General features: G+C 26.8%; 1 protein-coding gene across 1 annotated transcript; it reads right to left on the reverse strand.

Moving 5' to 3' along the window:
- Positions 1 to 411: 411 nt before the first annotated feature.
- Positions 412 to 21,459, reverse strand: LOC100163093 (lysosomal-trafficking regulator). Its single transcript, XM_029488673.1, has 43 exons — positions 21,256 to 21,459; positions 20,438 to 20,712; positions 18,244 to 20,378; positions 18,077 to 18,172; positions 17,111 to 17,268; positions 16,899 to 17,032; positions 14,706 to 14,816; positions 14,342 to 14,505; positions 14,145 to 14,260; positions 13,905 to 14,070; positions 13,679 to 13,846; positions 13,355 to 13,608; positions 12,931 to 13,293; positions 12,760 to 12,838; positions 12,220 to 12,410; positions 11,973 to 12,146; positions 11,604 to 11,885; positions 11,274 to 11,529; positions 11,094 to 11,200; positions 10,730 to 10,948; positions 10,451 to 10,657; positions 10,057 to 10,374; positions 9,788 to 9,991; positions 9,510 to 9,714; positions 9,269 to 9,445; positions 9,031 to 9,187; positions 8,439 to 8,577; positions 4,978 to 5,225; positions 4,519 to 4,740; positions 4,330 to 4,442; positions 4,052 to 4,263; positions 3,847 to 3,990; positions 3,543 to 3,787; positions 3,363 to 3,429; positions 3,171 to 3,302; positions 2,862 to 3,103; positions 2,482 to 2,783; positions 2,253 to 2,422; positions 1,945 to 2,168; positions 1,201 to 1,402; positions 924 to 1,141; positions 790 to 861; positions 412 to 726 (listed from the first exon to the last, which is right to left on the reverse strand). Exons 1-43 carry the CDS (start codon positions 21,442 to 21,444, stop codon positions 597 to 599), a joined length of 9,987 nt encoding a protein of 3,328 aa, XP_029344533.1. The 5' UTR covers positions 21,445 to 21,459; the 3' UTR covers positions 412 to 596.
- Between the last annotated feature and the right edge of the window lie 5,453 nt (positions 21,460 to 26,912).

Consider the following 26,912-nt stretch of genomic DNA (forward strand, 5'->3'; position numbering starts at 1 on the left):
ATACAATTAACAAAAACCATTTTAACAACATTTATATGCTTCAGTTATAATATTACATAAATACACTAATTTGTACACTTAGATCCTGAAAATAAACTACAATGCGCGCACTTATGAATGGTTTGTTTGTGGGGCCACAAAATAATTTCTATCATTATACCCGATTTCTCATGTATAAGTATGTAAATAAACGATTCAGATTTATATACTTTGAAACTTGAACCAAAAATCAACAGGATATATAAAATACTCTTAAAATATAAATAATAATGTAATATGTTTATATTAATACTTTGTAAAAAAAAACAAGATGTAATTTTACTAAACATTATTCAAAAGTAAAAAAAAAAATAAAATATTTACTAATAAATTATTTTTAACATAAATATAAATTTATAATTCAATTATGAACTTACAATAAAATCAAATAGGAAAATTTTTCAAAAAAACCAATATCAATACATAAACTTTAAACTATTTCTTAATCTCTTCGCTTGTAAAATATTTATTATATTATACTTATTTGTAGGTGCACCAGTCTTATTATAATACTATGTTGAAAAGCCTCTGACCACAATACCTGAACCCATCTTGATTTATTGCATGCTAAGATTTAAAAATTTGGGCGTTTTACTAATTCGCTTAGCGCCAGCAGACTCCCAAATTGTCACTGTTCCATCTTCTGTTGATATGTATAAATGTTGAGAATCACTCGAATAGATAATACTACAAATTCACCAAAATTCAAATTAAACAATAGAATCATAAAGGTTTATTTACACAACTTACGCTATGACTGCTCCATCAAAATGTATAATTGGTATTTCGTTAACAAAAGACAAATCCCATGTGCTCCATAATCTGATTAGGGATAAATACATATTAAACCACACGTAAAATTTACTTATTTCAGCTGTAATTACTTAACACTCCCATCTTCTAATCCTGTTGCGATAATGTTAACCGATATTCCTTCGGGAGCATTGGAAAAGCATACTGCTGTAATTTTTTTATCACTTTCTATACTGCCAATATATGAGGCATTTATAGTTTGAAGTGTCATAATTGATTTTCCACTGTCATAGTTATAGGCAGTTGTAACAATATCACCAAGAATTTCATTGATGGAAACTAAATTTATCTAAACAAAATGATAGTATTGATTTAAATTGTAAAACAAAACTTTCAATATTTTATTACTGGGGACGTCATGGGCTCCAGTGATCTCACGTATGTAATATCATTTAGATCCCAAATAATTGCAGTTCCTTCGTTATCACAACTAACAGCAATACTAAATGCTGGACTCAACGCTATACAAGATATTTTTGCTCGATGGCCAACAAGAACAGTCGGTTCTTTAAATATCTCAACATTACCAACAATTATGTCAAAATAAAATCTGAAATAGATTACACATTAAGTTACAATTTTTAAGTTAAACAATATTTCATTTTTAGATAAGTTACGTCGCCACTTAAAATAAGCAGACTCGGTTCAGTACTCTTTTATGAAACATAGTTAGCAGTAGTCGTGCAAAATCTTTTGTAACCCCACCAAATCAACTATCTATATTCTATATATCTGTCGTGTAATACACGTTCTTAAGCCCAAGTCAACCGCCAACTATGTTACTTGACTTGAATAGAGTATAGGACTATAGTTTCATACATGCAACAGTACAGTTATAAATAGGTCTTAATTATGAATAAAATTCCTTCCGCTCCCCATATTTTCATAGTAAAATATTTATGTTTATTGCCACAAACACTCAATAATATTAGAAGTGAGTATATTTTTTAATTTTTCAGTAAGGGTCACCAGAAATGTTGGTACAGGCAGCTGCCGTTACCCTGATCGTACTCAGGTACACTAGAACCACCACTGTTAACAAACTATTTTATAACAAATTCTACGAAAATCAAACATAAGTTAAATTATTACTTGTATACATGTATGATTCCAGATTCAAAACCAATCCAAACATAAGGGCAGTGTGGTGCTGTGACTATAGTGCTGATGTTGTCTGTAGAAAAAAATTTGAACGCTGGTTTAGAGGGAGCTTCTTTGCGCTGTTTAATTCTAACCACACTGTCAAATTCACTCCAAGTAAGTATTGCTGCAGCCATTACAGTAACTCCTTCATTTAGTAATGTTAATGATTTTTCCTAAAAGATAATAAGTAAAAATTAAATTAAAAAATCAATAGTTTTTCAAATAAACATTAACTTAAAAATGGTTGTTACAATTACTTTTGAATATGTTAAGAGTAAAGCAGAGTTGTTTGATAGTCCAAATACATCATTGGTAAGTAAGGGCACAAAGTTAGTAACCAGAGTCTTGTGTTTTCGTTTCCAAATATACATGGGTACATTTTCCTCTGGTGATCCGACATAATTTCCCCATTTTAAATTTTTTAAGCCTATAAAAAACATGAAATAAAACAAATGGAAAATAAACATAGTCTAAGAAACATTTTACCTGCAATAACATTTCGACAGTTAGTGTTTTTTGTCACATTTTTGGGAGAGTAATCATCAACTGTCATAGGGTGTGGAAAGCGAAATAACTGTCTAGGAGTTTGTCCATAAGTGCTGATCATAGTTTTAAAAGCAGATCTCGCAACTGGATCTTCTGTCTCTTCTATATGTGATCCATAATAAGTAGCTGGATGAAACACATTGATTGCATCAATTGCCGCTTTACCAGTCTGTTTGTAACCAAATATTAAGTCTATCCAATGTGGTAAATTTTCACTAACTATTTCAGATTCTAGAAGTTGCCTTTAAACATTGATTAGTATCCCAATAATATTAAATCAAATTGTTGTACAAATAAATATTTCATTTAATTTAATTTACCTTTGAATAAGTACAAACAATCTTGGATTGTTTTGAGCCCATGTTGGTAATTTAACAGAATCAACAATTTCTCCGGATTGTTTAACTCCAAAATTTAATTGCTCAAAGTTCATAAACATTTCAGGTAAGTAGTAAAACTCTGGTATAAGTTCTTTCAAGTCAGTAGTTGATTCGTCAGACGACAAACGCCAGGTAATTTCCATTGAATGAAATGATCGATCTGGTACATCAAAGTTATTATCCTGTAACAAAACAAAAATGTTAGGATCAACTATAGTTTTATTGAGAACATTTATTTAACTGTATTACTTGATATTTAATAAACATTTGTGTGTATGGAGGGACTCTGATCAAGAAATGTAATATTGTACCAGAATTACTGTAATGTGAACTATAGTGATGTGGATCAGTTCCGAAGTTATGTATATCTTCTTTCAAATACTGAAATATTAAATAAATTACATATAAACTTAAATCAAGGATAAGAAACAAAAATATTACATTGTAATGTTGAATATAATGAGCTTCTTTCTTTTTATTCTGAATTGCCATAGGCCGTCTCAAATCCCTAGTATTAAAAAATACATATATTGTATGGTTTAAATTATTTATGATGAATGTATAATCAGTCTTTTAATATTTACAAAAGTGTCTATATAATTTTTAGTTTTTATAATTTACCTATATGTGGATAACTGATTCAAATCTAATTCTGTAGTATTGTAACTAGCTAAAACAAATGGCATAACAGGATACTGCATTAAATCATTATAAGAACGTGCAGCCATTTTATTCAGAATTGATAAATATTCCATGTTAGTGATTTGACGTGTCCTCCATAAATCGACTGTTTCACTCAGTATTTCATTAGTAATACGATTTGGTAATGGAAAATTCAATAAATAACTTCCAAATTCATCTCTTTCCTGAGAACAAATGCCAATCTTACATGATGAAATACATAAAAATAAAAAAAAGTTGGTACCTTTTGAGAATGAAAAGCAATTAAAAACGTTTTTCCATTAGTAAGAAATATTTCTACAGCTTTTTCTTTAAGTGAATATCTGCGGTTATGTATTTCTTTGACTTCGTCAAATTTAAGGACATGTGAATAATCATTTTGTAGAAACTGTAATAATATAAACAAAAAATAAATGTCTGTGCGTTTAATTAATTTTTTAAAATGTTACATTTGATATTTTTTCAGTAGGAACAATGTAAATTGCATTTTCGCTAATTAGAACTTCACATTTAATTTTTTGCCATGGGTGTACTAATTTTGCGGAGCACATGTACGATATTTTTTCTTGAGACAATAAACTCTCAACGACAGCAGAAGAAACAGGAACTTCCATATCATCTGATATTAAGTAGTCTAGAGGTCCTTTGATATTATTTTTTTCTTTAAAAAAAATTAAAGTTTTAACAATAATTCAAATTTAATAATAAATGGAAATACAATACTAACCTGCTTTTTGTGAATATTCAGGTTTAAAGAATCTTTTTAAAATGTTTAAATGGCACCTTTGAAGGCGAATTCTTACTCTACTAGGTCCTTCTGTTGGATTAAGTTCCCATGATCTAAAAATATATGTTATATGAACATAAACTTTAGAAAAATTGTGTCAGAATATTGTTTACAAGATATACTGTTTACGTTGGATATGACTCTGGAAAATACCATGGCGCCTTTTCGTGGGACATTTGATTGATAATAGATTTCCATCGTATTGTGGCTTGTATAGTATTTCTATAATTATGTTTAGTTTTTTCTAGTACAAGTTTCCTATGGGAATTTTGTTCATCTGACACAATCGTTGTAATTGATGTCGCAGAGTTACAAATTAACTTTATTGTGTTATCCCATTTACAAACACTTCTGTAAAAATATAACAGAATTTTAAAATATTACAAAATTTAAAATTATGATAAATTTGTCATTTTTGCTGGTCTAAAGTAAATCTTGAATGAAGTTATATATTATTAACAGGACCAAAACAGTCGATCCATTTAAATTGAATCATTTAACATGGCTAGATGACCTGACATTTTACAACAAAAGTTATGTTAAGCAAGTGTTTTCAAGAACTTAAAAAATAATTTAAAAGGTACATACTTTATAATATTATCATTTTGACTAATATCCATTCCGTTTAATTCTACATTCATTTGTCCTAAAACTTGGTCTATCTGGTTCATCCATTCATTTTCATAGACGATTCCATTACTGTCAGCAGTTAATAATTCTAATTCAATCAGGTGTTCCTTCAATGCTTCACATGTGCACATTTCCTCTTCAGTAAGAGGTACTGTTAAATTCGCACTCATCAATGAATACAAATAAATATAAAACCTTTGTTCAATCTAAAAATGTAAATTAATATACATATAAATTCTTTGAAACTATTATTGATTTGTATAATATGAAATCATTAATAACACCGTTAATGAAATATTATTATAAATATTATGTTTAAATTAATTACTAATTTAAATGTAATTATTTTACTCAAATTAAAAATGTATTTGAAGTATGGGGTCTGGTACGAAACATCAACAGTCAATACATCAACTAGTTAATATGTCGACGGTCAAAACATCGATAAGTACAAAATGTCAACGGATCATTATAGCGACAAGTACAAAATATCAACTGGTCAATATATCGACAAGTACAAATTATCGAAAAAAAGATTACATTTTATAGTATGACGTTTATAGTTTAACGTTGAGATAAAGTGAACGGTATTCTTTTGGATACTGAATGCTCTTTAATAACTTTGTATACACAGATAACGATAAAATAAATAGTAATTCCCGTGCAAGAGAGATATGAATCATTTTGATTTAGTACGAGTAGAGTACAAGTATCTGTGTGCAGTTAATATCAAAAAATCAGACAGGATTTTAAAACGGGTCAACAAGCTGAATTAGTTGAATTTATAAGGTAATTATTTTTATAATAATATATCAGTAGTTATTAAATAATTATTTTGAAATATATAATTTTATCTTGAGTATTTCATGAATTACATCGACTTGAAAAGTTGAGACACTAGCTTTTTAATATAATTGTTATGTATATTATAAAACCTCTGGTTTTTGCTCTTTTGAGTAGTAAGTCTAAACAATGTTATATTCGTATGTTTCAAGATCTACAAGACTATGCATCAGAAAATAATATAGTTTTAAAACCTGACTATATTTTAACTGACTTTGAACAAGCAGCTATTTGTACAGTTAAACAAGAGTTCAAAACAAGTCAAAGTCGATTATGACTCTTTCATTGGGAACAAAGTATGTGGCGAAAAGTTCAGTCCGTTGGTCTTTCTATTAAGTATAGTGAAGACAAAGAATTTAGTTTGCTAGTCCGTCATTTGCTTGCTATTGCTTTTTTACCACCAGAAGAAATTCCATCAGCATTTGCTGAAATTAAAAAGCAACTAGAAATAGAATCTGTCACAGACATCTTATAATGTGGTTTGAGGATAACTATGTTCTTGATCGATTTCGAAAAACACTACGGAATGGCAACTTTATTCGAGGATTACCATTATTTTCACCAGCATTGTGGTCTGTTTTTAATCAGAATATTCCAAAAACACAAAATAATATTGAAGCCTGGCATCAACGTTGGGAGTGTCTTCTTGGTGAATCACACAGGAGTATACCACTTAATAAAATAATTACAAAAAGAACAAAATAATACAGAAGTAGTGATTGAGTCAATACTTCGTGGAGTACCTCGTCTTAATTCAAAAAAAAAAAATTAACGAGGGGACAGAATCCAACACGTAATTCAAAATAAGGGAAACGTTCCAGTTATGTATTTTTTAACACGTTGAGTGCCTCGTAGTATTTGGCGCACATTGCCCGAGAATCCGCGTGAAATCAGTCTTGGGAAAAAATAACCATTACTTTGCTAAAAATAAACGAAAATAAAATCCGAATACACCGTTGAAAAGAAGACATTTCACTGAATAACCACTTATAAAAACGGGAGAATTGCTCTGATAACCGAGTAAATTATAAGGCCATAAAAATGCCTATACAAATTGTCGACCGCGGCCTCTGGGGCAACGCAACTGTTGTCGACTACCCGTCGACCGCGGCACTCAAGGTGTTAAGAGGGATTGCTTATAATACGACATTTTAATTTTATTTTATTTTATTTTATTTGTCGACATATTGACATATTTTTGTCATACATTTTATTTTTATTAGTACATTATTTATTATTACATTTTATTATATTTTTTTATGTACATAATTTATACACTTATTTTAATTGGACATACTTGTCGACATTTTGTACTTGTCGATATAATGATCCGTCAATATTTTGTACTTGTTGATGTTTCGACAGTCGACATTTTAACTTGTCGATATATTGACTGTCGACGTTTCAACCGGCTCCCGAAGTATGAGGTGGGCAGATAATGTATTGCTTTTTTTTATTATTGAGATAAAAATAGCTGAATAGTACCTAATTTTGTCTTAATAATTTTTATAGTTTATTCTGAAGTAATTTTATTTTGCAACAAATATTACAATTTTTAAAGGCATGTTTTTGATATATTATTGTGATACTATAAAATATAAAGGTTTCTTTTTTTAATCATCAATACATACATTTTTATATGAGTATAGGAGTTAAAAAGACACAGAAACCCTAAGATCATACATAACAAAACAAAAAAATGGGAGAATTATTGGAAGGAATTTATATAATTTAAGACCTTTTAGAAATAAATGTGTACAAAAAAGCTGTAATATGGCATATTGAGATGATTCATTTAACAATGGTACAGAGGGAACTGGTGGAACACAAAATCCTGAGAACTGGAGGCATCAGGAAATAAGAGAGGAAGTTAATCAAAAATAGGAAGTAAGGGAGGAAATTAATTACAAAGAAATAGTAAGACCAAATCCATACAAGAAGTGATGGGTGTAAAAAACCACCTAAAATATATAGCTCTTAAGAGGAAGTGATACCCGCATGTGTTGTCTCCGTCTTAGAAGTGAGTAACATAACAAATTTTACGCTCAGCAGAACACGTGTAGCTCCGTTAGTTTAAAAACTAGAGTGAATTGACCTATTATAAAATCTAAATGTAAGATTATTATCTAGACAATCTCATATGCTTTTTATTATAATATAATTTTTTAGCGAGTTATGATTATTTTAAAATTGTGAATTGTTTATATATCTTAAATACACATAACTCACTTTAAAATTAAAATATAACAAAAAGCCCATGAGGTTGCCTAGATAATAATATTACCTTTAGATTTTATAAGAGGTCAATTCACTCTAAATTATGATGTCATAAATGTATTATTAATTCATAGTTTATTGTTACTTAATAGTTATATAGTTATTTGATTTTTTTATTAAGACAAGACTTAATGTTGTTTTATTTTAAAATCTTTAATTAATTAATTAATTTAATGTTAATAATAATAATGGATAAAGAGATATGTTATTATTATTATCAGTACTGACAATACAGTTATGTTGTTAACAAGCACTCGTTGTTTTCACAATATACAACAATAACAAAAAACATAACATACCTGAGGATTTATATATATTATGTTTTTGAACAATTCTTTAGATCTAGGTTCATTTAATAATGATTTCACAGCAAAAACACGTATCCTTGTTGTTTGATGTGGACTTAAAAGCCATACCAATAAATTGGCACCTTGCAATCTAAAAAAATAGTAATTTTTTTTAACTTATATTTTATACTAATTTTACAAATTATATGAACTTAATTTAAATTATTTATATACTCGTACAATAAAGATTTATTTGTAATATTTGAAAAAATAGAAAAACTTAGGTAAAATAATTTAAATTAATTTTTAAGTATGAAAACTTGAATAGTTAGGAACTTCTGTTCTCCGCAAATCATGCATTTTGTCAATGTCTGTTACAAATAAGTTAAATATCTAAAAATGTTGATATCCGTTGATAATCTAGTATTTGATACAAAACATAATACTGATAACTTAATGTATCCGAAAAATTGGTAAACAAAATAAAGGTTGCCACTGAGTTTTAAATTATTTGAATATCACATATAAACATATTATATAATATTATATAGTGTTTTTACAGTTAAAAAACTAATGAAAATGTAAGCTAAATTCTTGTACCTACCTTATAACATCACGAGCAGCACCATAAATAGACACCCATGGATGATGTCTTTGTTCCCTCGTGTTTTGTGTAATACTAGTAAGATTATATAGGAGAATTGTGAATAAATGGCATCCAAAAGCTACTTCAGGAGTAACTTCATCACTTGTTTTCTCATCTATAAAACATTTTTTTTAAATTAAAAATGTAAACTAACAAACTGTTTATATAATATGTTTATGAACATTATTTGACTTACTTGAAGCAAAAATAAACTCAACAGATCGAATGATTATATTTTTGTATCTTTCAACTAATTCCGCTTTAGATAGAGATCTTTGACGATTACTATTAGATACGATACTAAATAAACTTGATTCGCTGTTCGAAATGGAGGATACGTTATTTGTTTCTTTTGGGTTGTTCAAAGATAACACTAAAAAGTAAAATAATATAACAAAATGAACTTGTAATGGTTAAATATTTAAAAAGTAAAATACCAGAACTCAGGTTCTTCTTCAACCGGGATAAAGCAGGAACTAAAGGTGGTTGAGTCTGTATGAGGTCTTGAATTGTGTCCATTCCAGATTCTAAAATAAAACGTTGGGTTTCCCTTAAGGTTAAGTTAGACTTGACGCCCTCTCTTGATGTTTGTATTTCTGCTTTTTGTAAATAACGACACTGGTAAACAGAATCATTTAAAATCTGAAAAATAAAAATAATTTAATTTATTAATGATAAGTTGATAATAATAATTAGATGAAATATTGAAACTCACTTGAATATTTTGTATACCAGGTGTATGAATAGCTGAAGTAATCAATGTTATTAATAATGAATTTATATCATCAACAAGTATATCTTGCTTATTTAAGTCTGTATTACTTTGAGAAGTAGGGTAAATACTAGCTATTACTGATAATGTTTTTAATAGACATTCAACCAAACCATACTCTAAAATAGTATGCAAACACTGCGGAACCTAAAAACACACATTAAACCATAGTTTTGATTTAAATTTAACTGTATTGATACTGAAATTCTTACTTTGGTTACGAGTTTGAGAAAGAAGTTAACTATGTTTGTACACAATGTCAAATTAAATGCAGATTTTGGCAACAGCGAGAGTAATAATGGAACCGCCGAAAAATTAAAAGAACCCATTTCAACAGATTGGTCCCAATGCAACTGTTGATCCAAAGGAAGCCAATAACTACCAGTAAATATTGAAGCACAAGTGTCAACTAAATTCACAGTAGTTTGATGTAATGCCAATATATTTGCCATTTGATAGAATCCTTTAAATTTAGTGACAAATTTCTTAGCATACGATAAACTACATCGTTGTAAGAACACACTTATGATCTGGAACAAGAATTAAAAATTTTAAATGAATATGATACAAAACTGTTATTATCAATAAAACTAACTTCAAACTTACTTTTAAAATTATAATTTTAATTGAGGGACTAGGATTATTGAGTAAAACCACCAGTTTCTCGGCGTCAAACATTTTATCAATAACATTACCAGGAACACAATTTGAAATATTAATTATAACATTTCTTAATATAGAAAATAAACCTTCAATCATCTCACTGTGACTTTCAGAATCAGAAGATTTAAACTGTTTTTCATTAATTTTTTTCTGGAATAAACATTATATGTTAATAATATTATAATAATTGAAATACATAATATTTATAAATGATAGATTTACTTGAGCTCCAAAGTACACTTCTGCTTCACAAGCATTACCATAGTCCAAAGACAAATTCCCTTCATTGTTTTTAATAGCTATGGCAACATCTTTCACACTACCGTCTATACCAGAATCCTGGCCAGTTTCTTCTGGAACAAAATGCTCACTACTTTCTGATGTTTCTTCGCTAGCTCTTGATGAATTTATTTTATTATTTTTTAACAACTCTTGCCGTACCTACAATAAAATTATAAATTAATATAACAAATCAGAAATATCATTCATTTTGTACTAATGAAATGAACTGAAAAAATATAAAACATTTTACAAACGATTTATTGAGGAATTACTAGGGAATATTATAATGGATGAATTATTTTACCTGGAGTTTTAATAATTCTGTATTTAACCTGTGCGTATCAATAGAACAAGAAAAGTCAGTTTCTGAGTAATCGTTTAAATTAAATTTCCTATCAGACTCTTCGGATTCTAAAAACAATAAATGTAAAATTTAGAATTAAAGGTAAATAATTATAGTTTAGTATAAAAAGTAAACAAATACCTGATGATACATGAATGTGATGATCAGGTGAGGCATACATTCTTGATTGAGGAGATAGAACAAAATATACTGATGCTTTTAAATGAGGCAAGTACAAATTTTTACTTGGATGTACAGCAATTAAAAAGTCTAATATCAAAGTAATATAACTCTTATTTGTTCGTAAATCAAAAATACTTTGTACAAAATCAACCAAATCTTTTTGGACACATCCTATTAATGCAGTTTCATTTGAATCTTCTAACAATAATTGACACTATGCAAAAAAAAATTAAAGTATAAATGTTTTAAAATATATATTACAAAACTAGTTTCATAAAAAAAAACTACCTTAATTTGCAATAAAATTGATTCTAATAATTCAGATGATTGAATTTGTTTCAAATTAAATTTTCTATGTGGATGGTTCAACGACAAAAGATGTTTACAAAATTTAAAAAGATACTGTATAATCTGTAGATTATTAGCAGTCCATATCTTCCAACATGGCAAAATTACGTCTTTTATAAAAGAAGCATTCAACAAAACTCCTTCATAAAACATATTGACAACCCATTCATCATTTACATAAGCAAATAATCCTTTTTTATTACAACCTGCTTCCAGGAGGACCTGCACATCAAATAAAATGTAAATATAATTATTTAGCACCAACTACATTTTTATTATAATATTGTAAATAGGATTAAATATATATACCATTAGCATTGGACCACTAGGTTGAATTTTCGATGAAATCAAAGCTTTTGTTAATAGTTTATAACCATCAAGTATAATAAACTCTGAATATAATTTAGAATCAGATTGTATAAAATGTAACAGAATTTTTAATGCTTTTACTTGATCATTAGAAGATGAATGAAATTCTATAACCTGTTTAAAACATAATGATAAATTATCATAAAACCAAGTATTTTAAATAATATATAGATTATAGTTTATTTACCCTTGCAAATAAAAATAATATTAGAGGCATTCCTCCTATTTTATTGACTACAGTCAGTAACCCATGTGGCTCAAGCACTTTAAAAGAACTAACAATTACTGTAGGTATCACCTGAGGCGGGCTCTGACATGCACGTAAATCATATGCAGTCATCTTGAACATTAATGGTTGAGTAGGAGGAAATAAAGAACCTAAATAATACAAAAAATATTATCAAACACTTATTATCAATTATTCATAATTTATATTTTATTAATTATTATAATGCTTTTTTGTGTACCTACTAAGCATAAAGTATAATATTATTTAAATATATCCATGTATACTCTGCGCGGAATAACAATGTACCCATGCGGCAGGACAAAATCGGTTTGCCACGGGCCGGTTGGTCTAATTCCGTGCAGAGTATAGAAAAAAATTATAATCATTAATTTGTTTACTAAATAAAATGGTATAAAGCATTCAATGCTATGAATTTATTTTTCTTATATTATTCTTAACTGTTAGTTAGATAAAAATTAAATAGAAAAAAAATGTTACCAGTGGGATTTGGAAGAGTCAAAGAATACAAAGAAACTGTGAGTGGTTGTCTTGGAGTGAAACTCAATAATATGACGTCCTAAACAAAATACCAACAATTTTACATATTAATTATCTTGAGATTAAATTTCCAAATATAACAAATCTATCATCTAAGTTAATTTGAGTTACCTGCAAGGGTTTAATGATTTCAAAACTTTGTTTCAATATTTGATTCCAATCCAAATTAGAATTTAAAGATGTATTTAAATTATAAACTGAATCATTGAACAACATGCTAAAATTTGGTTTCAATGGATTATTTGAACAATCTGCCAAATTTTCTAAATCAGGTCCAAAAGCTGCAAGAATGCTAGCACATTCTTTTGTTAGAACAGGCAATCTGAACATTAAAATGTTTCCAATTGAAAATGGGGAAGCATTATCTCTTGTGTCGCCTAAGAGAACATTGGATGGCCGAGGTTTTTTAATAAGAAATCCATTAAACAATAGATTAGCTTTATTTTCACACAGCCCATCTATTATAAGAGTTATCTAAAGAAAACACAATTTACTGATAATTGAACAAATTAAATTTAAATTTTGAATATTTTACCTCAATAAATTTATCTCCTTTTTTAATACCATTCACATTGATAGCAACATGATGCCAGGCAATTGAACCCAAACAGTTGTTTAAGTTTACTTCAGAAAGTAATTCAAATTTATTTTCATTTGGTCTTGTGAGTCTTACAACAAAACCATCGGTTAAAGGGTTCAGCCAAAACTCTATAAGCATTGCATCAAATCCAATGGAAAATACATGGGTTAGATCATCTAAGTTGTTTGTTTCTTTTTGCAAATTTTGAACTAAAAGACATTTTATATATTAATATACTATACCCATATTATAACAAATAATATTAAGTTATATCATTACTCTTTCCAATAGATTCTGCAGAATTGTTTCTCTTTATGCTTATACATTTATGCACATGGTCTAAACGTAACCACATTGATAATGAAAAGCCTGTTGATAATACAGACCATCCAAGATCTGTATTTATAGGTAAGCTTAGAGCAAATACAGACCATGGTGTCAGTAGTCCTAAAATAAAATATATTAATAATTAGTATTTAAAAAAACGTAAATTGTTTTTTCATACTAATTTCTTTATGGTTTTCTCGAATTAAAATTGCTAATGCTTCTGCAGGCCTATCACTGATTGGTAAATCTGAGATTAATTTTGCAGGAAATTGAATACTGTAATATGGTCGCCATGCGATTGGTATATGATCAGTCACGTAAATTAATGGCAGGAGTAATAACTTCTATGATAAAATAAATAAATTATGGACTTTATGAACAACTAATACACATAAATTATATTAGAAAAGTATCTTACAAGAGGTGGATTAGGTGTTTTAAACAAGTTCAAGTACATCTCAAGTTCAAAAGTTTCTATATGATGACAAGCCATTAAAGCAATAAGTTCCATCATATAAATATAAATTGTATCATCTGTATCAAAACAAAAGATTTGTAGGTTAGTCGAATAAAAGATTAGCAAAATTAAATTATAGATCAAAAATGTATACTCACAAATCTCAGTTCGTTCGTTTTTATTAACATGTTCTTCGATACAGTTTAACAATTTAGAAATAAGTCCTTCTTTCGCGAGTTTTATACAACTTTCGTCATTGTCTTTGCAAATAGCAATTAGTCTTTGTAAACAATAAATTATTCCATCTAAATTATCAAGATTCCTAGATTTAAGAAAATAAGAATGTACATTTAATTAGATTAAAAGATGGAATATTTTTAACCCATTAACGCCGTGCGTTGCCATATGGCAACATAGATTTTTTACAATAATTTTTAAGATATAACATAGATTAACAAAATGTTGATAAAAATTTTAAATAAAAAATTCCAGCGCTAATAGGTTAATAAAATTTAAATGTACCTGGAAAAAGTCATAAGGTCTATAGCCAAAGTACACAATGCTGGATGCACAATATTCAATTTTTTTGTGTCTAGGTGAATATTTTTATAGGAAATGGTTTCATCTGCAGTTCTATAAATATAATAATATAATGCATTTATAATTGGTAAATATTTAAGTATATTGCATTGATACTTATCTATTAGCTAAGATAAAAAATATAAAATATTATCAAGCACGCAGTCAGGGAGGGGGGCATACAAATTTTCCCATTTTCCCTTACATACAATTACACAATTGCCATTAATTCGACTATCACAACATCAACAGTCGAGAGTAATAATTATTAAATTATTATTTTTATTGTTGTTATCAAAATCAATAGCCTACAATTGCCTGACTTAACCACCAGTAAATGAAACAAAAAATAATTTTCAATAAAAAATGTATCACCGTTTATTACATATAGTATAACCATTAACATGTACCTAACATAATAATCAAATTCTAAAAAAAATAATATCACCTTTGTAATGTATTTGAGACAAAACAATACATATACTATAATAATGTATAATCTAATAAAAATAAGTTTTAGATTCTGAGTGGAACGATGAATGTATTGATTTTACAATGATGTGTGTTTTTTTTTTTTAATTTTTTAATTTTTTTATATTTTTTTTTTTTAATTTTTTTATTTTTGTGTCTGTGTACACGATAACTAGTCGAAATAATGCTTCGATTTTCTACTTCAGTATCTTGTTCGATTGGAAAGTGAATATCGTTGGTGCATAGGGGAGGTCAAAATTTAAAATTCCCAGTAATTTTCAAAAGCACCTAGAAAAACCAAAGAAAAATTAAGGAAAAACGGGAATTTTTACGCAAAATAGATTTTTAACAAAATTGAATTTGGTTTTTGGTGTAACTTTAAAAAAAATGACCGTAGATACATGAAATTTTGACTGAATGTTTATATTAGCATTTTCTATACACCATAACATTTTCAAAATATTTTGATTTATTTTGAACTGTTTAGAAAATTTTCAATTTCCATTTTTTTTTTAGTTTTTTTTCTAAAAATATCAATAATATTTTATTTGTTGATTAAAAAAGCTTAAAAATTTAATAAAAGGCTCCTAGTATATTTTTTTAAAAGCAGATGAAAAATATTAAAAATCCATAGTCACAGTTTTTTTTTATAAGCATTTAAAGTTCAAAAATTGACAAAATATGGAAAAATCACGAAAATTAGCAAATTATTTTGAGTTAAGAATTCGTAAAAATTTTTCTTTTTAAATCTAAGATTTTAAAATGTAATACAAGATTACTTATAAGATTATCTACCTTTATCAAACAAAAATATATATTAATATTTTCTATATACGATGAAATTTTGAAAATAATTTGACACTTTTTGAGCTGTTTACGGACATGGTCAGTTTTCAATTTTTTTAGTTTTTTTTTTCTATAAATATCAATAAAGTTTTATCTGTTGGGCCAAAAAGTGTAAAAATTTAATACAAGGCTCCTGATATATTGTTACAATAGCAGTTGAAAAATATAAAAAATACATAGGCACAATTTTATTTTATAAGCATTTAAAGATCGAATTTAGACAAAATGTATCAAATTTTAATTTGAATAATTATTTTATAGTTAAAAATTTATAAAATGTCAACTTTTGTGTCTAAGAATTGAAAATTTAGAAGAAGATTCCATGTAAGTAATTAATTCTGTTACAAAAAAATCTAAAAAAATACATTTACACAGTTTACTTTTATAGTCATTTTAAGTTCAAATTTGGACGAAAATACATATTGTATAACGCGTTATAAGTACCTAATGGATATTGTGATATGATTAATTTGGAATTTATTATAGGTAGGTAGGTAACCTATTATAGGTCAATTTTTTTTTAATACCATATATAATATTATGTCTTATACCTAGACTGACATATACCGTCTCCGCTCAGAATTGTTTTTCTTATACAATGATATTATATCATTGAATTCAAATTTAATACCATCCATTATACAGTGACCCACTTGTAATCTACTGTACAGCAAAGCGACATCCACTTACCCACCTTTTTTTTTTTAAGTCGTCAAAACTGCATTTTTTTTTTTTTTGATTCTACCTAAAACCCTCCCCGAGTGTGCTACTAGACAAAATCAAAATAAATAATCTATACAGTTTAAAAATTGTATTTACTTGTCAGATGAGTCAATATTTATCCAACTTTGAAACTCAATATCTGCTTCATAACCTTCATCACCAGAGATAAAATCATCATCATCATCAAATGGCAGCCATTCAGATTTGCCTGGTGTTTCTATCTCCAATAGCTATTTAGAATACACATAATTATACTATATTATACAAAAGTAAATCAATTGTTAAAAAAAAATATAATAAAAATATACCCTAGTTAATGATTGATCAGTTGTTAGAGTATTTGAAGTTTGTCGATTATAAGATACTGTAGCACACTTAATTAAGGAGCTACAAACTTGTTTAATTCCAATGTGTCCTTTAGATAAAGCTTCAATCAACAAATCCTTTATATGAGAATCCAATGTAACTACATACAAATATGATGGAAAAAATAATTAATAATATATTAAAAGCAATCACTTATTTAGATACCTGAAACCAAGACTTTGCACCCAAATTAACCAAATGCCATTGAAGTACCCAAAAGAACGACAATACCAGTGGAAAAACGTCATACCAAACAATGAGAAGACATTTGTATGAATATTAAGAATATGGACAAATAATTTGATTAAATTATATTTAAATAAAATATTTTTTTATGAATTTGAAAGTAATAAAATATATTTATCAACAGCTTTTTTCTTTTTTAGTATTCTTAGAGTAGATTAGTTGCAGGCTAGTAGTGCCTGGTGTGGCGATTCAATCTAACATTCAAATACCTACAATATAAAAATAAATATGAGACAGTGTCAAATCTGTCTAATTCTGTCAAGTGTGGAGTGCAGAATTGGAAAACAGGGGGGGTTATTGTGAGAGACATATCTTACTGTTTCTTTACAATCCATTCAAGATTTTTGATTTATGGTTTTTTTATTTTTGGTATATTCTCTAAATATGAATATTAACATTGGCATTATGCACCTTTTTTTTATCCTTCCTATCTAGACTCAATGGATTCACTAATAATTTCGTACTCAATGAAACGTGAAATAAAAATATTTTCAAAAATAATACTCAACATGCTTACAAACAAAACAAAATACTTGATTTTAAATTTAGGTAGTAGGTACCCTAAATATTGAAAAGGGTATAAATATTGGTTTTAAATACCCGATACCTATGTCTGAATTCCTTATTTCAGATGCAAAGTCCAGTCTAATACCTTTACTTACTTTTATCCTCAAAAATTGATAAATTCAAGACTAGTAAACATTCAATAAGCTTTAAATTGATAACATTTTTGTCTTCAAGAGTAACTACACTCATACCTGAAAATAATAACATTGAAAACAGATATAGTAAACTGAATAGGTAAAGTAAAATAATAAAATCAACTGACCTTCCACACTAATTGGCCTGGTTAATAGTAAAGACACAATCGATAGAAGAGTGTCATAATGATATACAACAGATGAAACTTTTAAATAACTTCTAATTCGAGGACATGTCAATGATAGTCTAGCTAAACATTGAAATAAATCACCCAATCTGATTATAACGCTATTATAGTCTTGGTACTCATCTACAGTTTTGAAAGTCAAGTCTTCTCTTAAGAATTCTGACAAAGCTGATAAACTGTATTTAAATTTCAAATTAATTTTTATGGATTGTGGTTTCATCACATAGCCACAAAATATTTCAACTAAATTAAACACTGCAGTTACAATAATGTTTAAATCTTCTGCTTGACTATCTGTAATTAAAATTGGAGTTGCTTTAATTTGATTTAAGGTCCACATTTTTGACATGATTTTTGTTTCCAACACATTACAAGACAATTTCGTAAAAATTGGATCAGTTATTAAACCTTTTAAGTATTTAACACCGTTCAATGAATCAAATTCTGATGTAAAATCTAGAGAAGCTAAAAGTATATTGAATATATTTAACGAAACATTTATTAAAAAACGATCAGAATCGCTCTTATTTTCCCTGTATGATTTTTCGCTCGTTTTAAATACTGGATAAAATATACGAAACAACATAACATGTTGAATATCCTTTATAAATACTGAAGCATTTTTCGACAAATGTAATCCAATTGTATATGATAGTTTAGTGCTTGAACCAGTCAATAATTTTCTAAACAGTTCAAAAGTAATCCATTTTTGTTCTTTCTTTTTCTTATTTTTTTCATAAGAATTCATACTACTTTCTGAAGTGTTTTCGCCATCACAACATACCTTACAAAAATTATCTTTGTATGCAACGCCTGTATCTCGATACAAAGTTTTCTCCATCAGTTGTAATATTATGTAACTCTTTTTATAGTCATGGTCACCTACCATTTTTAATAGCTTTGGTAAAATTATAGACAGTGGCACGCAACAACATATTCCTATTACTCCAATTGTCTTAGCCAAATAAAACCATAATTCTTTATCTTGACTATCTAAGTTGATCATAAGGCGTATAAGAATCATTGACAATGAAGTAACACAACAATTTTGGCCAGTATCTTGAGATGGAACTATACTACTTACATATACTTCTCCAAAGAGATTATCATGATGATGCAACATAGATTTAGTGCAATGTCTATGTCTAATTTTGTTACAATGCTGTAAATGTACCATACGTTGTCTTATTTTTTTCATGTTCAACACCAATAAACCAAGTAAATTTATAACAATTTTAACATGGTTAGTGGAAAGTTCTGCGTCTTGATCTCGTACACTGAGTATTATTGAAATACATTTTTCAATTAGCTTGCCACGTTGGCAGTCAAGCATTACCCGAATTTGTTTTAAAAAATGGAAATGACTATTATATGAATTACACTCAAATAACATCAACGAGAACAACATCAGTAGTGCACACACAACACCGAAAAGAATTTTTTGACGACATGGATATTCTTTTAATTCGTTTATTCTCGATTTGTTCATTATGTTTTCTAAAATTTGCAACAATAATGGTACAATACCTTCTTGAGTAATTGTTTCACTGATATTTTGATACTGATATAATTTTTTAACAGCCAAAACCATATTGTACAACATTTTTGATTGTATTACATCATCATCTTTATTGCTGACATCAAACTGAGATATACATATACTATCTAATGAAAACTTCATAACAATAAATGGCACAAACTGGTGACTACTTTTTAAATCATATTTTAAAGGGTTCTGTGTACTAAACAATAAAATTTGTGTTAATAAATCTAATACTAATAACTTTATTTGGCTTGAAGTTGAAGTATGACTGGTAATAGATTTAATATAATCGTCATAAAAATAACCAGGATACAAATTTCTTCTTTTGGACAAGTTAATTTCTTCTTCATCAGACCCATTGTGTTCATCTTCACTACGTACAATATTTGTGAAATAATCAAAGTCCATTGGGTTAAATCTAATACGTAGTGTGCTAGGTGACTTCATCATGTCTAATGCAGTTTGAGCCTCCGATTCGCTTGATTCCTCAACCATTTTTGGTTTATCCCCTTCCAAAGAATGAGTTTTAATCCTATGAAAAAATATATAAAGATTTTAAAATATTTAAGTTATAAATAATAAATAACATACCTATTTGCTGACACAGAGCTCACTCGGCGAGATCTTGGTATACTAGGACTTGATCTATCATACATAGAATTCAGTTGAGTTTTCGATTTTGATTTCATCCCTTGAAATTTTGTTAACTTTATTAAATCATCAAGTTTTAAATTTGTTTCATCCGTTGGAGAAATATAAGGATTGATCTCTTTAACATCATAACTTGTTTTACAATCAGTATCATCATTAAATATTGTAAAAATTGATACTAAGACATTAGCCAATTCCTTTAGTTGTTGAACTTCCTAAAAATGAACGACATATACTTTTAGAATTTCATAAATATTATTTAAATGAAGTATTGTATAAATCTTATGTTGAAAAATATTTTATAACATTTAGAAAATTCTAAAATTGATCTATATTAATGTCGACAACAAAACTTAATTTACTATTGATGAAAACATAAAAATGTTATAAAAATTAATGAACATCATTTTAAAAAGTACAAATTTGTCTATAGTGGCAATAAAAACGGTTTAGAGATTGTGAAGTGATTATTTATTTATTTTCTTTTAAATATTGATTAATAATATTTTGAAACTTTTTAATTTAATAAAAGTGTTTTAATTTATTCCTAAGCAGTGTCCTGATCAAAGAAACATTTTTAGGAAACTATATTACTGATTTCCAATCTTGAACATTAAGCAGGGATACGTAATCTATTATAATCAAAAAAATATATTCTGGTCTGGGGTCCAGACATAGCTTTGTAAAACTGATATAATAGTATTGTATTTTATAATTTATTTAATATAATATAAACAAATAAAAATGAATAACTATACTTGAGTGCCAAGCAAATGTAAAACTGTTAGACACCTCCATCCTCGTTCAATTAAAATATATTTCTTCAAACTAGATAAATCTTCTTCACCAGATACAGAACATACATGATCAATATCCAAAAGTAATTGATCTACTATTGCATTGGATACACTAAAAATACAAATTTTTATGCATCTAAATAAATACATTGTTATTTTTTATTTATTATAATATAGCCAAACTATTTTAAACTAAATATATTATATTAACAGTATTTTAACATTTCATTTTGATTCTTAACTATATGCATAATTCAATCTAATTAAAAACAATATTGTGTAATATATAATATATATAATAGAAATATGAAATTTCAATAAGTCATAAACCAAAAATATTCTCTATAACTCAGAAATAAATCCTAGTGACCTGTCGTAAACTATATTCATATCTACTAGATGCATATAAATTAACAAATAATGTTAAAAGTTTTTTTTTTATCCTAAAAACAATGCCTATGTATCTAAAAACAACAATTATTTAAATTTACAGCACTTACAGTCATACTATTTAAGTTTTAGAGACAAGATGTAACAAGATATAAGTTTGGGTGCCTAATTATACATTGTATAATTATTATATTATCTAAAATATACAACTTATTTGCATACAAATATGCTATTGAAATGTATATAGATATCATGAACACATTGGTACAAAAATAACCTCAGTATATTCAGTTTATATTTTTTTTTTAAATATTTGTGAGCAAAATGTTGTTAAATTTAAGATGTATTCACTATAAGCAGAGTGCATTTAAAAAAGTTACGTCTTCTTTTAACATCCACAAAAATAAAAAATGAAAAATTACAATTAGTATAAATTAATTAAATGACAAATAATAATAAAATATAATATTTAGAATTTTTGATGAAGTTGTTTAACAGCAAAAATATTATGAAAATAGTTATAGCTTTTTTTTATATATGAAAGAATATTTACTATCTATGTTGGAATAGCACAATAAAGCAATAAATAAATAAATAAGCATATAAGATAATTAAAAATAATACATTTTAACAGTGAATACTAGGAGGGAGGTCCGCCAGAGATGGAACCCAACGTTGATACACTTAAGATTAATAAATCTCTACAATATTTTCTCTATAGTCAATAGGTGGGATTTATGAGTTATGTATTGGATGAAATTTGCGATACTAATGGATTAGTATGGGTATGTAGTTTGGAATAGAGATCTGTAATGGTAAGTGGCTAATTGGTCAATTGATTCGATTTTAAGGTCAAAGTGAAGTGTGGAGATAGATACAAACTAATGTAAGGCGATTAACAAAAAGAGAGTGATTGACTGGAATGCTTGTATTGTGCAAATTTGTAACAGTTTAGCACAGCCTCCTATTTGGATCGCATATGCCCATATGGGTTGCAAAAGATATTTATACATAATAAGTTTGGTGCCGATTGATAGCTTTGATTTTAACATTGGACAGTTTGGGATCTTGTTGTGGGTTTCCATTATAGGTCTGATTCTTTTGAGTATTATTTTTTTGAACAGTTTAGCTAGAGTCGGAAGTATTACAGTTGACAATTTCTATATTAGTGGGAAATATGACAGTCTTAGCATACTGTTGTTGATGTAATTAGTATAATGGTTTGTGAAGAAGATTTTTGAGGACTTTATTGGTACCTAATTAGATCATACCTGGTGATTTCCCATCTTTCACAAATGCTATGCTACATCATTCTGAAACACAAGGTACCTACTGGCTACCGTTACTGACTAAAGTTTATAACATAGGTATTAAAATAACTAAAGTCGGTATTTATGAAAGAGAATAGAATAAATCAGGGATGGCCAAACTATTTTTGATTGGGATCTATATTTTACAGGGCTTTGCACCTGATTGTAACCCGAAACCCGAAACCCAAATTAACTCAAATAAATAGCATAACCCGAAACCTGTATATACAAAACCCATTGAAAAATTAACACCCAAAAAAAACCCGAAATAACCCGAAACCCGAATTATTGAAAATTAAGTGGCATATAATTTGTATGTATTTTTTTCAACTAACACGACTAAGAATATAAGAAGATAGTAGTGTAAGCGTGTAACGGATAAATCAATTTTTTTTGTAACTAACAATAACTAATTAAAAATTAAAAAAGACCTTAATGCTAGTTGATTGTTTTATTTTATTTCACAATATTCAATAATAGACAATAGTGTAATTGTGTTGTCGAACATTCTTAATCAAAAATCAATATGACGAAAATATGTTAAACTAAAAATTAAAATAATATGTAATAAGCTAGAACTTTCTTCTGTAGAAAAAGCATTGAGTAAGTACTAAGTAATAAGTAATAAACTAATAACTAATAAGTATTAATATTTCATTTTAATTTTTTAATATTTTTCATTATGTTTACTTTAAATATAAAATCAGATTACTATATCAAATTTGCATTGAAAATAATCTCATGTTAATTGGTATACAACATGGGTTTTTTTTTAACATCCGAATTAACCATAATTAACCCGAATACATTTTCATTTAACCGAAACCAGAAAAGTGTATTAACCAGTAACACCCAAAATTTCTTTCAACACCTGAAACCCGAAAAAATGATTCCGGTGCAAATCCCTAATATTTTATCTATATTTTTTCTCTTAGAATCAAGTAATATGAATAATTTTTTTATATAAACAATAACATACTTATATAAATAATAAAATTAAAGTATAAAGTTATCTTAAATGAATGTTTTACATTACATTTTTAAATGTATTAACATTTAACTGTTTATGTAGAAGTGTATCGTGGCCAATTAATTATAATCTTGGTAATAGTCGCTAACTGCTAAACGAAGACACTGCTCTAAATTACCATCAAAAAGTATAGCTTGGTACCCATTCAGCTTTTATAAACTTATATGTGAGAAAATGCCATTTCACATTAACAGGTTAATCTGAAATATATATATTAATAACTATGTCTACTAAAATATAACAAATTGAAATGTATAACAATAATCAACTATTCTAACTAGGGGGATCGACTTAGAAATCGTCCAAGATCGACCGTTTGGCCACCCCTGGTATAAATTAATTTAACGATGCAAATTTAGTATAAATTGTTTGTATTATACATATTTTGAGGTACATTTAAAAGTGTAATAACGTAGATAAGTAGTATGATTTGGCCATCTTTGGACATTGATTATTATTTGCAAAAACTTGATAAAAAATATAAAATTATTGATTTAGTTTGATTAGTTTAGCATACCTACAATTTAAATAATGCTGATTCAATAATACTATTTGACTACATCAGTTTATACTTTAAAATGAAATATTAATTATTAATGATTAAAAATTATCTCTTTAATAATTATAGGATGTTTATGTAATTAAAAATAAAAGAGGTACAATACATAACAAAGATAAGTCTAATACAAAATTGAAGGTACTAAACTTAGTGTATCATTTTCAGCGATCAGTACTTATCAAACGATAATATCTAAAATAAAACACAAATGGTGTCGTGACCTTATAAGCAACTAAAATTAACCTCTCAACGCAATGAAATTCCAATGGATGATTACTTCACTTAAGACTTCTAACTACTTAATACAATCTGCACTTATTATAAGATAATTATTTACAGATTGTGTAATACATAATAAATCAAGAAACAAAAAAAAAATTAAAATATCTAAAATAGTATTTTATAAAAATTGTAAGCTACAAAAGCAAATATGTTGATGATTTAATTAAATTAGAAATATTGAAAACATTTCAATAATTTGTGTACAAAGATAATATATAAATAATTATTTTAAATTTAGAAGATTGAAGTAGAATATTTATATTGTTACTTGTATAAAAAAAAACATATTTGTGAAAACCAATGGTTTGTAACAAAAGACAGATAAATGCTTAATATTTATTATTTTTTTATACATACTAATCAGCAGATTTAATTTATAAACATATTGTGAACTAACTTTCTATTTATTCTTAAAAGGGCATATAATGTGAATGACCTTAGACAATTTTATCTTTATGATATCATTACTTCATTACACAAAATTATTAATTATTCTACCATAATACAACGTTTATTATTTCAATACATACACTAATTTTTAATTAGTTTTATCCACAAACATTTTTTGTAGTAATTCATTTTAAACATGTAATACTGATATAAAAATAATCCATCACTAAATTTTTCATTTAATAAAATTTAAACACTTTTAATAGACATTAAAATCTATTTTAGTTTAAAATCTAAAATCTGAGTAAATTGTACTCTAGTAAAAATGTTAAATGAAGTCAATGTTTAAAAAATTATTCACAAAATCATATTCTGTGTTCAATATGGGAGTGGTGGGGAGCTACTTCCTCGACTGACAAATATCATTTATTTTTGTCCAAAGGAATCTCACTAAAGAGGAAACCATAGGAAAATTGATTTAGTGCGTAATAATAAATACAAATTGTATTTACCTAGTTCTTTTGTTATATAATATTAATTAGCATTTCTTAAATGTTTTAATTATTTAATTCAAAATGTTTTTTTTAAAGATTAACAAATCTATTTTTATTTTATTTTATATTAATAAGAATTTGAAAATTTCTCTTATTAAAATAATAAAATGTGTTTAACAAAGTTTAACAAAAAAATGTATTGTTCAACATAAATAAATATTTTTTCAAAAAGTGAAATATAATCTGAAAATAACCACTTCAATAATAACATCATAACTCCGGACAATCTTGAGCTTTATACAAAAGTTCAAATTATAACGAATATAGTTTATAGGAGTTTATAATTATTTTCATGTATTGAACATTTATTTACAGAATTTTAGATTCATTATTTTTAGAAATATTCGAAAATTAGCAATTTCTGTCCGGAGTTAGACAGTTTAACAGTAATGATTAAAATATTGATATAATTTAATCAATAAGATAAAACTTAAAAATAATTTTTAACTAATTACAAACATAAAAAGACTTAATTATAAAAACAGAACTTTTAAATCATTGCTATTCAATAAAAGATAATTAAAAAAAAATTGTTTTAAATTAATTAATCACTAATTAATATTAATATTTTTTTTTATTATTATTATTATTATTAAGAAGGTGAATATTACAATATGTATACAATAAGTAATACATATAAAATTGTTATCATGATTGGTGAGCAAAGTTTCTTAATACTTGTCATAATAAATAACACATTTAATATTAAAAAGGTGGGTGTCGCTCTGCCATACAGTAGATTACAAGTAAGTTACAAATTCATAACTTTTACGCAAACCCAATTTTTGAGGATATAAATTTTATTTTTTTGGTGTAACTCAAAAATTATTAACCATAGACCATTGACATTTTCAACAAATATTTATATTAACATTTCACATAAATGGTAACAGTTTCATATTATTTCAAATCTTTTTGGGCTAGTTATAGCCTTCAGACATTTTTAGAAATTTGTAATTTTTTTTTAAACTATTCTCGATAAAAACTTTATTACTTAGTAAAAAACTTTGAAAATTTAATACAAGATTCCTTATATGTTTCGTAAATAAGAATTCAAAAAATAAGAAATACACAGGCACAATTTTTTTTTAATTGCGATTAAA

Source organism: Acyrthosiphon pisum, chromosome A1 (assembly GCF_005508785.2).
Source record: "Acyrthosiphon pisum isolate AL4f chromosome A1, pea_aphid_22Mar2018_4r6ur, whole genome shotgun sequence".
In the NCBI taxonomy this organism is placed as follows: Eukaryota; Metazoa; Arthropoda; class Insecta; order Hemiptera; family Aphididae; genus Acyrthosiphon; species Acyrthosiphon pisum.